General features: G+C 42.4%; 1 protein-coding gene across 1 annotated transcript; it reads left to right on the forward strand.

Annotated features, from left to right (window-relative positions):
* The first annotated feature begins 949 nt into the window (after positions 1-949).
* On the forward strand, positions 950-2,158 carry LOC149193103 (uncharacterized). The gene has a single exon (XM_089407213.1). The coding sequence runs from the start codon at positions 950-952 to the stop codon at positions 2,156-2,158; it is 1,209 nt and encodes a 402-aa protein (XP_089263339.1).
* Positions 2,159-19,303: the final 17,145 nt, after the last annotated feature.

The raw sequence follows: 19,303 nt of genomic DNA on the forward strand, positions 1-19,303 counted from the left end.
ACGCGCAAATACACCTCTTACGCCAGGATCTGCGTCAAGATGCACCTCACCAAGACCTTAGCAGACACGGTAAGTCTTTTTCACGATGATTACGAATGGAAACAGACTCTAGATTATGAGCACATCCCTTTTCGTTGTCGAAAATGCCATGAGCATGGTCACCTCTTCCGTGATTGTCCCTTAAATGTGCAGCCCAAAATCCCCTCCAGTGATATCAACTTGGACCCTGATGGTTTCACAAAAATCCCCATCCGTCGCCGACATGCAAAAAAAAACCAAGCTAATCCAGCTCAAGCTTTCAAAGCGCCCCCCCAGAATCGCTTCTCCGTTCTAGCTTCACAAGACATTCAAATCAGCCCCAAAGCTGATATCCCAGAACTGCTGCACCCCACCCAGTCGTCCCTCAACCGCTCTGAACCGGCCTCATCTAAATCTGCAGATCCTCCCTATACTGAAAACCCCATCTCTATTCCAGAGCCCGGGTCTCTAATCATTTCCAAGGGGAAAACCATGCTGAACGAGATTCCACAAGCTTCGGATATGGATCTAGATGCAGCCCTGGCCCTGAGTCTTCATGAAAATCCGTGGAGGAAGCCCTCATTGCCTCAAATGACATGGAGGAAGATCGAGAAGATGTAGATCTAGAGGAATTCGACATATCCAAGCTTGACATATCAAAATTGGAGGCAGCATGTAAGAAAAAAGAGTACAACTCAATCCCTCCCTGGCAATTAGACAAAATTGAAGGAGTCCTCACAAGGGTACAGCACCATAAAAGTTTGGGCATCCAAGGAGGCAGTCATTGGGATGGAAGGAAAATCCTCAAAGAACAAAAGAAAAGGGGCAAAAAAACAGATCTATAGCGTACAATAGCAGTAGGTGAAATACTCATGGATTCGGGGCAATTCCCCAAGTTGACCAAGTTCTACAAGCCCAAATCTCCGTCTACATGAAGCTCATCTCTTGGAATGTAAGAGGACTCAACAGTCCCTCTAAACACAGAGTGATTAAAAACCTGATAATGCAAGAAAAACCAGCAATAGTCTTTCTTCAAGAAACAAAATGTAGCAGCTCAACAATAGACAGTCTCAGTAACAAAGTCTGGGCAGGTAGCAGTTCAATCGCAGTAGACGCCTCAGGGGCCTCCGGCGGTCTAGCCATTCTATGGAATCCACAGATTGTGTCACTTGATAATTTTCATGCCACTCTGCATCTCATTCAAGCTACATTCCACCTCATCGGTACCAACATCCATGGGAATCTTACCAATGTTTACTTCCCGCAGACAATACAGCAAAAATTAGATCTCTTGGACACGATTTCCCTCCTCAATGCAAACAGACACTTTCCTTTATGGATCGGAGGAGGCGATTTCAACATCATAAAATCCATGGAAGAGAAACAAGGGGGTGGAACCAGGGTAGATAGCGATAGCAGCGGCTTCAAACAATTCATTCAAGACAATCGACTCATGGACATCTCCACCTCAAATGGCATCTTCACCTGGTCGAACAAGAGAAAAGGGGTTCACCAAATTGCCTCACGACTAGACAGATTTTTAGTTTCAGACAACGCAATCCACCTAGGAGGAGATTTCAGTGCCGAGATCATTCCACAAGGAGGCTCAGATCATTGGCCCATTCTTCTCCAATGGTCCAGACCTGGCAATTGCAGCAATCGACCATTTAGATTTGAAGCCTTCTGGCTCACAGATATTAATTTTAAGGCAGTGGTCAATCAAGCCTGGACATCCTTCATCCCGCCGGCAGGAGCTAAAATGTATCAGTTCCAACAAAAGCTGAAACATCTGAAGCAAATTCTTAAAATATGGAACCGAGATCATTTTGGCAACATACAGAAGAGCAGACACAAACTAGAACAGCAGATGAAAGAATTACAACAAAGATTCATTCTGGAAGGACGCACAGAAGAACAAATTCAACAGGAGAAAATCCTCTGGAGTCAAATAGAGGAGCGTCAAAAACAAGAAGAAATTTTATGGCGGCAAAAGTCGCGAATAAGCTGGCTCAAAGAGGGTGAGCGAAATACTAAATTTTTCCACAAAACTACCATCCAACGGCGCATGCACAACAAAATCACCTTTGTTAACAATCAGCAGGGTGAAAGAGTGGAGGCTCATGAAGACATGGAGAAATAATTCACTGGATATTTCAAGGACATTCTAAAGGAGCCTAACAGTAACAGAGACGAGGCAATCCGAGCTATCACACAACACATTCCTAAAATCATCAATGAGGATCACAATACTCAACTGCTCCAGCAAGTCACACTAAAGGAAGTAGAAGATGCCATAGCTCAGCTTAAAGACGGAAAGGCGCCAGGGCCTGACGGATTCACGGCCAACTTCTTCCATGAATTTTGGGATCTCATAAAAATTGAAGTCTGGGATCTGGTGGAAGAATCCCGCAGCATGCATTGGGTACTCCCGACCCTCAACTCAACCTTCATTGCCTTGGTACCCAAAGAGGCGGCCTCAAAAAAACCTAAGAAGTATCGGCCAATAGCACTTTGTAATGTAATTTACAAACTCATTTCAAAGGCTATTGCAAACCGACTCAAACCGCTCCTACCCTTGCTTATCTCCCCAGAATAGACAGGGTACGTTGAAGGTCGGCAGATCATGGATGGAATTATTCTATCAAACAAAGTCATACACTCTTTAAAGCTTCTCAAGAAACCAGGTATGCTTCTCAAATTAGATCTTTCTAAAGCCTTCGACAAGCTTAGCTGGAAATACATACACAAAATGCTCTTAGCTTTTGGCTTTAGTGCAACCTAGACCAGATGGATCATGAACCTCATCACTTCTCCCAGTTTCTCTGTCATTCTGAACGGATCCCCCTCACCTCCTTTTCTCCCCTCTCGTGGCATCCGGCAGGGGGACCCTCTATCACCTTTTCCCTTTGTTTTAATGGCTGAAGGCCTAAGCAGGCTCCTCAAATCGGTTGTATCCTCTCATGCCCTTAAAGGAATTTCCCTTCATGGTCGCACTCCTCAAACGCATCAGCAATTTGTTGATGATACAATGCTCTTTGGGCATCCTTCTGCAAAAGAAGCCTCTGCTTACAAAACCCTTCTATCCCTCTTCTTTGAAGCCTCGGGCACATCCATTAACGCTGCAAAATCACAACTTTTTTTCTTTAACACTCCCCCCTTCTTGCAAAGGATTATAGCCCGGATTCTGGGATTTACAATCTCCCACCTGCCTTCAAAATACCTGGGCGCCCCCCTTACCGACTCAGCAATCAAGCAGGTATCTTGGAGATCGTTGCTGGACAAATTAGAATCAAAGCTTTCATCCTGGACTTTCAGGGCTTTAAATCTGGCAGGCAGACTCGTTCTTATCAAATCAGTTTTACAAGCTATGCCGCTTTATTTATTCTCTATCTTAGCAGCTCCAAAAGGGATTCTAAAAGAAATTTGCAATCTTCAGAGGAACTTTCTCTGGCGATCCACAAGCTTGAACAGGAAATGGGCACTTGTCAAATGGACAGAGGTATGCAAAACCAAATCAGAAGGAGGGCTAGGTCTTCGGGATCCGCTCCAAAGCAACAACACTATGGGAGCTAAAATCTGGTGGAATTGGGTCTCCAAGCCAAACACCCCCTGGGCCCAACTATGGCAAGCTAAATATGCCAGCGGCAGTCAATGGAATGACCTCATCAGAATCAATCCAACTGCGCAGGGATCACTCATTTGGAACAACGCAAAAACCCAAAGTAGCTTCATCCAGGATCATAGCTTCTGGGAAATTAACTCGGGCAAGGCAGCTAGATTCTGGGAAGATTCATGGCAACAACTTCCCAAATTAGCCAATCTGTTCCACAAACCTCTCTGGCAGGCTCAAATGAACCAAGAAAGCATCCCTTTGGTACACCAGTTCTGGCAGCCATCTCCAAATCACGACTTCCAAACATGGAAACCGGCGCGTCTCTGGCAAATAGATTGGCAGGGAGAAGTGTATACAGACATTGATCAGGAACTCAACAATAGGAAGATTCGCCTCTCGAATCAGCAAGACAAACTCAGATGGGGCTACACAACCAAAGGTACTTTCACCACCAAGGAAGCTCATCACCTGCGCTATTCCAACCTCAGGGCGGTTAAAGATCAACTATGGGAGCAAGTATGGCAAGCTGGGCATTGGCCCAAAATCTCAACCTTTTTATGGCTTCTTAGCAGAAAACGCATTCTTACCTGGGACAATCTGATCAAAAGGGGAATTGTAGGGCCATCCAGATGCCCAAATTGCAACATAAATTGTGAAACCATTAATCATTTAATGGAAGAATTCCCATCAGCAAAACAAATCGGGGAGAAAGTCGAAAAATGCAATATGAGAGCTCACCCCAGGCTGGAGGACATAACAGAAACCATAAGGACCTGGGAAAAATACCCATACAAGTGCAAGATCCTCAACTACTTGTGGCGCATTATACCAGGATTTCTGTACTGGACCCTGTGGAAAGAACGCAACCACAGAACCTTCAATAGCACATTTAGATCCATAGATGATCTTTGGCTCACGCTCAAAAAGAACATACAGGAAACTCTGGCCATCAGAGTTTGGAATGATAATGATATGCCGGAAAATCATCAGGAACGCCGCATCATGAAGGAATGGAATCTTGAACTTAAATCCCTAGTCAAAACGACCACTACACCTTCCACCAGATCCGCTTCACCATCCTCTTGGTCCCCGCCTGCACTCAATTCATACAAGCTGAACTTCGATGGTGCTGCCAAAGGCAATCCTGGCCCAGCAGGCTTCGGAGGAGTTATCCGTAGACATAATGGCGAAGAAATGCTAGTATTCTATGGCTCAATAGGGAAAGATACTAACAATGCAGCGGAGCTAGAGGGTCTTTGGAAAGGAATCTGTTTAGCTGAACAACATCACCTCTCCCCTCTGGAGGTAGAAGGCGACTCTCTCATTCTTATAGAGGCAGCTAAAAGAATGCAGGCTGGAGCTAAGGCAGTCAAAATAGCGAAGAGCTGGAGATTGTTAAGCCGTTTGGAATCCCTGGAAGAAAAGCTCCACGCTCCCCACAATTTATCCTTCCATCATGTAAGAAGAACAGCTAACCAGGTAGCAGATCGGCTAGCAAATCAAGGAGTGTCACAGTCGACACATTACTTCTCAGGCTCTCTAGATATGGTTGAAGATGATAAACTCAAGCAGGACTGCATCTCTTTGGTGCACAAAGACATCCTTCCCCTGGATGCGGGTGTCCATCATGCATGAATGGCAGGTGGCCATTAAGGCTTTCCCGCGCCTCTATACCTGTCTCAAGGCCGAGGCAGCGAGCAGGTACGAGACAGCGATGGCGATAAAAAACTATTCAATGCTTCAGGAAAACGACATTAAGGAATGGCAGAGCACGGTCGAGGTTGCATTTAAGTCGAGCAAGCCTGCTCCGGTCTCGAGGAGATCTGGTGTAATGGAGTCTGGTACGCAGCATTTGGTGAGGTCGAAGTCCTGGTTATATACCAACACCACTCAGACCTGCAATGATCAGGGAATGTTGTTTGAAGTGGGAGGCGGGCAAAATATTGCTCTGCAATATTGTCTCAAGGAAACTGAGCAGAGTCTCAAGGCGCTCAGGTTGGAAACAGTTATGCGTCGAAGGGGCGTGCCTCGCCGCGGTGGTCGTTCAGGGGTTCGTTATGGGATTGAAGGGGAGGAACCGCACCCAATAGCACCTATGGCAGCCATTTCCCCCTCACCATCCAGCTCTGAGGAGGAATTTTTGCTATTGCCAGATTCCTAACAGTCTTTCCGCCTCCGCATTCCCAGAGGGATCCTTCAGTCGGATGTTATGGTCAATTTCTCTGTGTATCTTTCAGAAGCGCCTCCAATTAACCCCTCATGGTCCTCCCCTGCTTCCGACAGTCTCCAGAGCAGCGAAATTCTTCTGGGGGATATGCAAGGAAGAGTGCATAGGATGCCCCGTCCGCGGGCACCCATAGAACAAGTTGACCAGCCTCAGCAGGCTCAAAACCAGGCGAACTCAATTTGTGACGAATCAGTGCAAGAAATTCAGCCATTAATAAACTGTGTCCATAATAGGAATGCGGAATAGGATTCAGCTCATCCGGGTTCGGAGGGGCATCTTCAGGTGGGTGAGGAGTCTGTCATATGGCTTGATCCGCCCAGCCCGATGCAAAGGCAACCGCCAACTTCGCCAAGTCACCCTACCTGAATATGTTCGAAGGCGTTTCTCCAGGTTTTTGCATTTTTGTATTTTTGCTCATGTCTTTGTTGGTCAAATCCTCAATCTTGCTCAGTTCCTGTTCTCAGCCCTATAGTGGCAGCTTGTTGAAAGTTCGAGTCAGCAAGGTAATAGAGTCTGTTTTTTTGGCCATCCAGAACTGTAATGTTGTCCAAGGGGCTCATTTGGACAATCATTGTAATGTTGTCTCAGAGGTCTGCTAGTCTATCCCAGTTGTCTCTGTTAGAGGGTGGCCTCGTCCCCCTTGGTTGCTGTAAATTATGTAAATATTTTTCTTGCTTAATATAGAAGTTACTTTTACCCAGAAAAAAAAAAAATATTGAAAGGTATGAGTAATGTTACGAGGCTATAAAAGCTACCCACTGTTAAAGAGAGATACGAGAGTTTTGAGCATGTAACAATAGAATTCTGAGAGCAGAAGAGGTTGTCCCTTTAGAGAAGGATGTTTATATATACCTTTGAGATACTTGTTAAGGTTTCCCTCCTCACCTTACGCTATTTGACTAAGTTAACAACAGTTAACTGAAAATAGAAAACTGATTAGAGTAGGTGGTACTAGTTAAAATTGCAAGCGTTTTTATTTCACCAAGACTCATTCTGAAAGGAACATATTTTCCATCAGGGTATCAATGACTAAAAGAAACACAAGATATTCATAAGGAGAGCAAATAATAAAACTACCAAACATTGATATTTGTACAAGTCCTCATGTATTTCACCCTGCTTGTCTCAAGAAGCAAAACATGGTTTCATGGGAAGCTAAGCCTATGGGTGCATTAAAAAATAGATAAGCAAAGGAAAGAAGTAACACGAAGCAAAACCAAAACAAGAAAGAAAAAGCAAATAGGAAATCAAACACTACTCCTACTTCTAAGCTAAATAATGCATGGGCCTACTCATGTGAAGTGATATTTCCAATGCAACCAATGACACATTGGTTGGCCCATGTAAGTGATGGCGTGGTTTACAAAAAGGATATTTAAGCAAACCAACAAACAAGAAAGATAAAGAAATTAAAACCAAGATGTTTGAAGCTTGAATGCATCCACAATGAAGAAAATATTAAAGGCATGTGAAAGGAATTATATAGATGTATCATGGTGTTGTATCACACTACGTGTAGACGACAAGCATGTACACACATTCGACCTTCACAAATGAGAAAACATAAAGAAAGAAGAAAAGTTATGTTTTGAAACATGGCTTAGTACGTATGACTCATCCCATGCATGAGAGATAGGATCATGTGATTCTAGTGAAGGATGTGAATTATGTAAACTAGATTGATTTTCAATGTGCATGAGAGAGTGACGAGGAGCCTGGGGCGACTCAATGGATTTCTGTTCAAAAGTGGAACTAACCTCAAGACTACGAGATCCTGACATAACCATTAGCTTGGGCTAAAGTTCCTCGACAACTTGAGGGGTTTCTAGTTCATTAGAAGATGGATTATTGAATACCGATGGCTTAGAAATATAAACATCAAGTGAATCAGAATTGTGATCAAATTAACGAGTAAAAATATCACAACAACCACGATCAGAAAATTCAAGATGTACATTGGCATCCTCATGATCAACGAATCATATAGAGGGTTGATGAGAAATATAAATTTTCACCCTCTAAATTTCTAGAAATGAAATATGAGAGATCAAGTGAATTCATAAATAAATATGTTTCCTCTCTGCAATCAAATGAGAGACAGACATCCTGCATGTCCTGTGAATCATCGTAAGTGAAAACATTCGACGAAGAATTTCACAATAAAAATCAGAAGTGGGAAAATCAAATAAGATGTTAGGATATAGTGGATAAGGTGTAGACAAAGAGAGGTCATCCTTCACCGCAAATTCTTCTTTAGATTCCCACACATACTCATAAGAAATGATAGCACAGGTTGGCTTCTCAACACCAAGTCCATTGACAACTTGATCCTTGTGAGAATCACGGGTGGAATGTGGAATGGATGAACACAACACATCAAAATCCGGACGATCAAAGAAACCATAGGATGGAGGTTGAGAAAACGAGATCCAGATTAGGTGCGGTGGGAGGAGGTGACAGTTCAACTGTTTGTTTCACAACTTCTCCAACCTCGTCCTGTGGAGCTAGAGTTGTTTGATGAGAAGAAGACGGAGAGTCACTAATGATAGCGACTTTTTCCCTCTTAGATTTGGAAGATCTAACGCTGAGCTATGATGGGAGGGGTTCAAAATATTCTAATTCATGTGGATTGTTAGAGGTGTGAAAAAGATATTGAAATATTTCTCTTAGAATCTTCCAGTCAACTTCATCTTCCAGGAATTGAAAATAAATATTACGGAAGCGTTGCTAAAATGGCACAACAGATTAATCAGGTGCTTTACATAATTCCATAATTTTGTGATTATGTTATTTATAGTTGTAATTAAATAAAGCATGACCCAACTCTATGGTCATTTGATTGAAATATTGAATAGAGTTCACGGGCAATGTGAGACACCATTGCTTAATGCACCTTTCTAACATGTAAGCGAACAGCCCACAAGAAATGTCTTACGAGGGGAATTAATTCCTATCACAGAAGCCTAAAAAGGAAACACTTTGTATTAACAAGGTTATTCTACCTTCACCATCATATTTAATTGGTGACAAGTCATCAATGACATCCTCTGACACTTCGAAGTCATGAGCATGAGAAAAACATGTCGGAGTTGAGATTGTGATGTAAGTGATGAATGATGTGCACAGATTCAAAACATACTTTGAGGGTTCATCTTGTCATCTAGCCCTCCTTCTAGTGCCAAAAATTTTGAAGGTGTTGGACCCACTAACATTCAAGGGGATCTCACTGGTAAGAAGTCCCAATGTAGTTCCTTGAAAATGGTAGCACGCAAAGGTAATTCTGATGACTTTGGTCGAAAGAAAGTGTGTGAACTTGCAACAATTCAAGTGAGATGCATGGGGGTTCTTACACAGAGAGGGGAAAATGAAGTGTGTCCCTTAGAAGCCAGTAATAGTACACAGCCTGAAAGGAATACACAAGTGAAATGACATCACAAGATGGAAGCGAAATAGTCCACAAACCAAAGTGATGGGTTAATCCAACAACACACCTTCAACCAGATTCATACAATTTCAAATGAAATAGTTCAGAAGGAAATGCATAAGTTAAACAACATACATTGCTAAAGTAACCAAAATACTCCAACTACAATAACAACATATGCATGAAAGCATGTTGGCTCAGTTATATTATTATTAAGTGAAAGCTATATCCATACATACATCATTGACAACCACTAGCCCCAATAGTGGAACGTTACAGTCAACACCAGCTTCTCCTCTAAAGAAGTTTACTCACTCTAAATTGTGGAGGGGTCAAGGATCATCACGATACTCCAAAACCTTCTCTAAGCTTGACCCTAACCAAAATCTTGGCTCCCAAAAAACCTGTTCTATGAGTTATGAGGTTCTATTTATAACAAAGGGTGGGGTGACCCTTGACATTCCCCTTTGACTTTTGACTACTCTCATCACTCTTCATCTTCTTTACAAATAACTCTTTACATTACATAGTGACTGTTCGCATTCCACTAATGAAACTTGGAAGTTCACTTACAATATATTTACAAATAATATATATTTTCCACATATAACCATGTGGGACAAAATAAGCTCGAGTCAGCCTAACAAGACAAACACTATGACTCAGAATCTTGGGGAGAGACCAACTCAGTAACATCCTCTTGTGATCTTCAGTGAAAAAATGATACCAAGCTTGGTATTGCGCTATGGTGTCCCCATACTATTTGGTGATGTCTTTCTGGAAAAAGACTCCTGCCTCCTTGAACCTTTGTCCAACTCATCTTGAAGCATGCAGAAATTTATCCTAGTTACGATGGGACCACCAATGCAATTCTTCATGTTTTCTACGCTTAGCTGCAAGTTGTCACTGGTGGCCTCTCGCATTAACTTCTCCATGTACCTGTTGACCTCGAGCCGGAATTGGCTCTTCCTAATCGCTTGGGTGAGGGAATTGATTAGAGTGATCTAGATTTAAACAGGAACACAAAAATTACAGAGATAGACATAAACACAAAGATTCAGTGGAATAATACTTCATTTCATTAATGTAAACTACTGAAATATGCTTACAAACAACAATTGAAATAAACTAGCTAGGGCGATGGTAGTTTATATCTGAGAAGAGATGTGGCGGCTATATGCCTCTGAACTATCTTACAATGAGGCTCAAAGGCCTATTTATTGTTGAGAAACAATGGAAAACCCTAAACATCCAAAAGCTTAATCGTAGAGGATGAAACACCAAACTATGGGCCTCGTTTGGGTAAATTGGTACATCAACTTCCGAAGGTTGTAACTTTGGCATACGATTTGAATTTGATGCACATAATATCTCGTTAGAAATATCTATCCGAGAACTACAACTTTGGGATGACCAACATCGGTCCATGGACCCATGTTGCTCCTAGTTTTCCAAAAAAACATCGTTTATGGCCTCAAAACGACTTCGGAAGTTCAGGATCCAAAAAACTGCTAAAAGTAGTAAACTCTGCTACAATTAAGGAAACTGAAAAGCTGAAACAAACAATGGTGGGGGTCCAAGTAAACTTTCCAGGTGGCCACCAATATCCACCTGGATCATTCCTCCCCCCTTAGGAAGCAATGGTCCCCATTGCATTGAGTTCCTCCATGAGATGAGGAAACTTCTGTTGAACTTGGTCCTTGGTGAGCCACTTTCCTTGGTGAAGGAGTTGGCTTGCTTTGACAACTCAATACAGTTAGATATTCTACTGGCAAGTGTGCTTGATCTGTGTGTCCATGATCCAATCATTTGTAGCTTGTTCCATGCAATCTGGATTTAATTTTGTGGGTGTGAGCTATTCTGCAATGTCGGATGTGTCTAGTAATGGTGGAAAGTATGTCCAAAGGCAGTGCACATTGAACACTAGGTGCAAACCAAGGAATGGTGGAATGCTGAGCTCAAATGAATTGTCTCCCATAGCCTTGGTAATGGTGTAAGGACCATATCAGAGTGGATTGAGTTTTCGATAGTCTTCGGTAAGGCGTTCCTTTTGCAAATGCAACTAGACTTTGTCGCCCACCTAAAACTCGTGTGGCACCTGATGTTGATCATGTCACTACTTGTACTTGGCATTTGATTTCTACAGAATGTCATGGACCTACTGGCGAATATGTTGGATGTGTTCAATGAAGCTATTTGCCTTATCTATTTGGGACTATACATGAGCTGAATCTGCATGAGTAGCTGCAAATGGCATGGCCACATCAATGGGACATAGTGGCTGGAATCCCAAGCCCCCCTGAAAAAGGTTGTGGCCAGTCGAGCTGTGGAGAGCCTGGTTGTAGTTGTGCTAAACATAGGGGAGGCCCTAATCCCATGTGCGTGAATGATTTGAGTTGTACATGTGCAAAATGTGTACGATCATTTTTTTGAAAACCTCTGTATGGACGTCAGTTTGAGGATGGAAGGTTGTGGACTTAGTGAGTTTGGTGTCAAGCATCGACCAAAGACTGGACCAAAATGTACCGAGGAACCCATTGTCCCAATCTAAAATGATAGACTATGGGATACCAAAGTGTACCCACACTCGTTCAAAGAAGAGTTTAGCAATGGCTTCTGCTGTGATATTCTTCTTGCAGGTAGCCATAATGGCCATCTTCAAGAACCAGTTGACGACCACAAAAACACATTCATTTCCATGCTTATTGGAAGGAAGGCCTGACATGTAATCCATGGAGATGGATTCCCAAGGTCGACTTGGGGTAGGTAGCGGGGTATATAGGCCTTGCTTCTTGACAGTCGGTTTGGAAATGGTGCAAGCATTGCATGATCTAATGCACTTGCCGACATTCTATCGAATATTCGGCCAATAGAAATACTTCTGCAGTATTGCCACCATTTTCTCGACCCCGAAATGTCTAGCAGCCCGACTGTAGTGTGCTTCCCAAATCATCTTGGCTCGCTCACTTGAAGGAACACAAAGGTGACCTACGTGGCATAACAGGGCATCGTGGAGGTGAAAACCTAGAACATTCTGACCCTCCGAGAGTTTCTGTTGTGTGTGGCTGAATTCTGGATTGCTTTTATAGAGAAGTGGTCAACCAAAAGTCTCATGCCCACAAGAGGTGAGCACAGTGGTTAACGCCATGATCGGTGGTCGACTGAGGCAATCTGCAACATTATTGTGCTACCCTTCTTATACATGATATTGAAATGGAACTGTTGCACGTATGTGCACCACTTCTGATGGTGATAATTTCGCAATTTCCCTTGGGTTTGTATGAACTACAGGGGTCAGTGGTCTGTTTGGATGACCATTTCCTTCCCCAAAATGTAATTCTTCCATTGTCACTAGGCCTACATAATGGAATACATCACTCTGTCATAAGTGGGATACTTCCAAACTATGCCTGAAAGTGTCTCACTCTAATATGCCATTGGATGCCTGTGTTGAGTAAAAACTACCCCAACAGCATAGTTAGAGGCATTTGTCTTGACCTCAAATGATTGTTGCAAGTCTGGTCATATGAGCACTGGTGCCGTGCAGAGGTGATATTTCAACTCTGTGAATTCCTTCTACTGAGATTCAGAACAAAAGAGTTTTTCTTTCACTCATCGCTTGGTTACTTGACTCAAGGGTAAAGTGATATGAGAAAATCCCAACACGAACCTGCGGTAAATGTTGGTAAGACCTAGAAAGCTACGAAGATCTGTCAGAGTGGTTGGAGATGGCCAATCTCGAATGACTTGGACCTTGGCTAGATCCACATGCACCTCCTATTCGTCAATAATGTATCCCACATACTGAACCTGGGTTATGCCAAAAGTGCATTTCTCCAAATTAGCACTCAACTTGTGTTGCTGCAGTGTTTGGAGAACCTGTCGAATGTGGTGGAGGTGCTCCTACCAACTCAGGCTGAAGATTAGGATGTCATCCAAGTATACCAGTACAAATGAGTTGATGAATGGCCACAATATGCCATCTGTTAGCCTCATGAAGGTTGCAGGAGCATTCGTCAATCCGAAAGGCATAACCAACCATTCGAAAAGGCCCTCCTTGTCTTTGATGGTAGTCTTCCACACATCGGAGGGTTCGATTGGTACCTGTTGATATCCTGACTTCAAATCAATCTTGGTGAAATATTTTGCCCCCTTCTGTTTGTCCAAGAGTTCAACAATCTGTGGGATCAGGTAACTATTATGGACAATAATCTTGTTCAGCACCCGATAGTCAATACAGAGTCTCCAAGTCCGATCCTTCTTCTGTACCAACATGATTGGGCTCCCACGGGGTGATGAACTCAGATAGATGTGACCTTTTGTAGTAGCTCCTAAATCTGCCTCTTGATTTCATCATTTTCTAGAATGGAGCACCGATAGATTGGTCCATTGGGTAGCAGCACACCTGGGGTCAGATTGATGGAGTGCTTGACCTGACAATGCAAAGGAACCCCTACAGGGGAGGTGAATATGTCCTCGTACTCCTCCAAAACCTTTTCCATCTGTAGTTGTCATGCAGAGGGGTCCTATCTGAAGGTCGTGGCCACCGTCTTCTTTTTTCCTTGAGGGCGTATCATTAGGAAAAAAAAATTCTTGGTTATGGAAACAAGATTACTGCATTGTTTTGTAGCAATCAAAGAGATGGTGGTAGGAGGTGCTACCTCTGGTATCCTGTACAAGTTATTTCCAAAAGTAACAATAATAGCACGGGGCCTTGATTCATACATAGCATGTCGCTTCCATAGGTATGGTTGTCCTAATAATCCATCACAAACTTCAAGGGGAGCAATGTCACACAATACCCCATCTGTGAAGGGCTATATGTTGTATGGAAGGCGACACTGCTGGCTCAGGTGAAGATCTCGTCCTTGGTGAAGCCACCTAATGGTGTACAGTTGTGGATGTGTTGTGGTCAATAATCCCAGTTGCTTCACGACCTCTGCCGAAATGAGGTTCTTTTGGCTCCCGCTGTCGATAATGAACTATACCAGGGAGCCGTTTACCCACATCTTGGAGTCGAAGAGACGCTTCTCCTCCTCCCAATCTTTGGGTTCCTCCTTCTCGATCTTCGTGGTGGCAATGGTGGCGTTGGGCTCCGCATCAATAATCTGCTTCCCTTTATCTTTCCCCTTGTCAGGTTGTGACTTAGAGTCGGAGCATGCATCTGATTCTAAAACCTTTAGCTTGGCCACCAGTGACTATTTAGCCCGACACTCACTTGTGTTGTGAGTGGAGCTCTTATGGAACTCACACCACTTTCCTGTGTCCTTTTTCGGCTTCACGACACCATTCTTTTCTTGTAGCTTTGGCGGGTTTTCTTGGGCCACCATGCATTGGCTTTTTCCTTTGTTTTGCGGTTTGGGGGCACCTTTCCCTTGCTTCTGATTCGTAGACCGAAAGTCTCACTTCTTCTATTTAAACTTTTGCTCAATCTTGATGCCATATTAGTATGTCGTGCTGAGCGAGGGGATATTCAGGAACTCTATTTCTTCCTTGATGTATTGGTATAGGCCACTGTGGTATTTGAGTACCAAATTCTACTCTGAATCCTTGATACCCAACTTTTTGCGAAGGGTATGAAAAATATTGGTAAACTTTGGCACGTCTTGGTCCCTTCCCTGTCGCAGCATGGTCCACTTTATGTATTGATCCTCATAGCTTCTGACAGGGTAGTACTGCTCCTTGATGGCATCCACAAATGAATACCAAGTGGGTGCAGCTGAAAATAGTGAGCCTATACTTTCATCCTTTTGCTCGCAGTAGGTTTCCCACTAGTTCTTGACGTGGGGGGTCTCTTTGAGAAGAGTGAAAATAATCTTTTCCCGACTGGAAAAGTCATGAACAGAAAAATAACCCTCTAGCATATTTAACCATTTATCGATGGAATCTATGTCTATCTGACCCTCGAATATTGGGATTTCAAAATTAACTTGTACCTTAAATGGTGTGGCGATTCTAGAGTAGTTTTTGGAAGTTAATGCGTTGCCCCTAGGCAGTCGCTGAAGGATTTGGGCAAAGTTGTCCATCATCAAGCTCCTTTTTCACTTGAGGGCTTCTTCTAGCAAGATTTTGATAGGATCTCCTGCCCCCTCATCTTTATTTTCATCCACCATGGGAGGCTGTAGGGATTTCCAAGGCTGGTCTTGCAAATGTTCGACCAGTTCAAGCCCTAACTCCATATATCCCGACCTCGTTGGGGACATGCAAAGAAAAATAGAGAAAAATTAGACCACTCTGATACCACTAATCTAGATTTAAAAAAGAACACAACAAATTACAGAGATAGCCAGAAACATATAGATGTAGCGGAATAATACTTCATTTCAATAATGTAAAATACTTGAATATGATTACAAACAATAATGGGAATAAACAACAATGGTAGCTTATCTCTGAGAAGAGATGTGGTGGCTACATGCCTCTGAACTATCTTAAAATGAGGCTCGAAGCCGTATTTATTGTTGATAAATAATGGAAACCCATGAACATCTAAAGACCTAACCCTAGAAGATGAAACGCCAAGCTGTGGGCCCCGTTTGGCTAAATTGGTACATCAACTTCTCGAGGTTGTAACTTTGGCATACAATCTCTGTTTAATGCACACAGTATCTTGTTAGAAATATCTATCCGAAAACTACAACTTTGGGAAGAAACATCAATCCATGGACCCATGTTGCTCCTAGTTTTCCCAAAGAAACGTCATTTAGGGCCTCAAAACAGCTCCGGAAGTTCAGGACCCAAAAAACTACTAAAAATAGTAAACTATGCTACAATTGAGGAAACTGAAATGTTGAAACAAACAATGGTGGGGGTCCAAGTGGACTTGGTAGGTGGCCACCAATATCGACCTAGATCATGAAGGGATATTGTGTGTCCTCACCATGACATCCAAAATCTTGAAAAGTTGTGCATAGGAAGCCTCAATGATATTGATGAGTGCAGGGAGCTACTTGTAGTTCTGGATCAACATCTAGATCCATGCTTTGTCTAGCTCTTCCTGTGGCTTCATTATCTTATTCAAGTAAAGTGGGGTTCCGCTGCATCTCATTATCCATTCTTGTACGTGTACAATAGTAGCATGTATGTCCTTGAGATTTTAGATAATCTTTATGCACTATTGCTGAAAACCATATAGATGGACAACTGCCTTGTGCACGGTGACAAATCCATCATAATGTTTCCGCATGGTGGTCTCAAGAGTCAATACTTCAGCCAATATCGATTTCCTCATCTTTGCCCTAGCGGAATCTACAAATTGTTTTTCCATCTACCTGGTCGCTTCCAAGTCTTTTGCCATATGATCATTCTCTGTTAATAAGAACTTGACATTTGAGCTCGTTGCTTCTACATAATCTTTAGTGGCAATGGCCATGGTGGCTGGATTCTTTCTGACATCTGACACTATCACCCTTTCCTTCATAAATGTAGGTGATGCGTGATCATTCGGGAAATTATTTCTCTGCGTTTGTAGAATATTTTGATGCAATTCATCAAAGGATATATTATAGACATCCATCACCATATCATCATCAAGGAGAAAAACCTCTCCTTGCTCACTTATGAGTGGTTCTAATACTAGAGGTGGTGGAGACTATGGGGCATCCTTGGATGCTCTCGACATGAGGTTGGTATCTTGGTCCTGTGGCTCCTGTGTCAACTTCATGTCCATCTTTTCGACCATTTGCTCAACTTGTTGAGAAAGTTCCTGATCCTACAACTTCTCACCCTCTTCTTCATCTACTGGCTATTCTGAATCTTCAACCTATATCAGTGCAGTTTTCTCTATGATTGTGCCTTTCCCTTCTTATTTCTCTTGTTCCTTCTTCTCTTCCCGCTCTCTCCTTCTTAGGTCCTACTCTTCTTTCAGCTTCTTCTATGTTTCCTGCAACTTCTTTTGCTTCCTCCAACCTTTTCTTTTCTCTATTCCTTCACTTTTCTCTCTTTATGTGTTGTTTCCTCTTTGGCTCCACTACCAAAGCTTCTTTCTCAATAAGAGGATTTTCTTTTAACTTGTAGGTTTGCTCAGCCTCTAGGTTCTCGTCAATATTCCTCTTTCCTTTGTCCTATGCCAGTTTGTTGCTTACATATATTGTTGTTATTGCTTCCCGTGGTGCTTCTACTTGAAAAGCATCTTTCCATTATAAAACCATGCTGACAAGTTCATTGAACTTGGAGGAGTTGTAACAGTACCTCTAAGAATCTTCCTCTGCCTAATGAAATGTCCTGTCCATCCATGGATAATACACATTCATACAATGGTTCTTTCATATACAGTGGGGACCATACGGATTTTAGACTTTGGTGCCAAACTCAAACTTTTCAAAGTCCTTGGCCTCGGCATATGCATCCTTCAAGCTCCTAATATCATAGAATATAATTCACAAAGGAGGAGTAGACCATGGCGCCTTCTTCCTCTTATGAAACAATGTTCATAACCCTATGGAGATGTGATATGAAACCTCTTGCATGACCAACCTATCTGTGGCAAACTTTGGTAGCACATGTGGAGGCTTCTCTCGGCCAAACATCCTGATGAAGGTGCCACCAGGTGAGGCATACTAATAAACAATGTTAAGTATTGTCTCCATTGCTTCTTGGGACATGCAAGGTGGATCCCACTCAAATATCAACTTGTAAACCAAGATGAGGAAATTTTCAGATAACCTTGCCATGACTCGGTAGCTTCACAGAAAAAGAATCTTGAAATAAATATTCATGGAAGTTTCTGATGGTGCCCATGTGCAACCCATGCTAGGAAACTAATATTGGGAACAAATTGCATCAAATAGGTATGCAGACATATAGAATCTTGCTTTCTCATCCTAAGTGGATTTTGGCCATTAGCCACATGCACATTCATCTGAAGATCTAACAGATCCAACCATTTGAATGGCCTTCCATCATGTGCCAACTGGTCCAACACAACCACCCAATTTTGCGGAAAGCTCTCATTGCTCTCTTGACTATATAATCAGCACGTAAAGATGATCATGATTTGGTAGGCCTTTGTAAGTGACATAGCCTTGTAAACATGATTGGGTGATAATCTGAACTTCGACAACTCTTTCACCCAATGCTTTATGATGTCTGTAGTGTTCACATTGTTGTGGGTGGCATAGAAATGTGCATCCATGCGGTTCACTTACTCTCATAAGTGATACATTTGATGATAGTTTTCCGTCCTGAAGGCAAGAAGTTGTGTTCCACTAGCATTGATCAATTTCATCGTCTCATGATCGGTATCTGAGACAATCTAGTTAATGATGTCCACAGATGGGAAGGCGGGGTACCTGCATGCAAACTTATATAACCCTGACTAGTAGATGCTGACATAGATGTGCTGATATTATAGATCTTTCTTGAAGCTCCCTGTAAAATATCCTTGAATTCCTACCATTTTATCTTCATGTTCTTCTCTATGAATAGCTGTGTGGCTGCATATACTCACAAGTTCACTATGTTAGGTCCCTGTACTACTAGTGTAACCCCTTATTGTTATTAGTACAACCCTCTTATTATATTTTTGTGCCCATGTAGTCCCGATATTGTTATTATTGTGCCCCATAGAAGCCCACTATTGTTATTATTGTGTAGTTACATTATTATTGTTATGTCGTCTCTGATTGTACTAAGACCCCTTAGACTCCTACATATAGAAAGGAGGTCTTTTCGTTTGTATCATGTAAGAGTTATTCATTTGTGTAATGTAAAGGACATTGCCCCCTCGAATAGGCTTATTTCTAAGGTGTTGATCTATCTCTTTTATCTTTTTGTGAGCCGATTTCATAACATTTGGTATCAAAGATTTGGATTCTAGGGTTTCGCTGCTCCAAACAAGTCATCATGGAATTTTAGCTATACTTTTTTTCTGTGACGTTTCAGAAGCTAAAACAAAACCCATTTGAGATGAAATCGTGTTGAACCTCTTGTTCAAATTTAAGATTTTTTCTCGCTATATTTTCAGAGATATGAACTGAGGAAGCTAGGGTTTTTGCAAGCTCCAAAATTTCATCTAAAGCAG

The sequence above is a fragment of the Pinus tabuliformis genome, chromosome 2_2, assembly GCF_031772625.1.
Source record: "Pinus tabuliformis cultivar Carrire ecotype Pingquan chromosome 2_2, CPIR1, whole genome shotgun sequence".
Taxonomy (NCBI): domain Eukaryota; kingdom Viridiplantae; phylum Streptophyta; class Pinopsida; order Pinales; family Pinaceae; genus Pinus; species Pinus tabuliformis.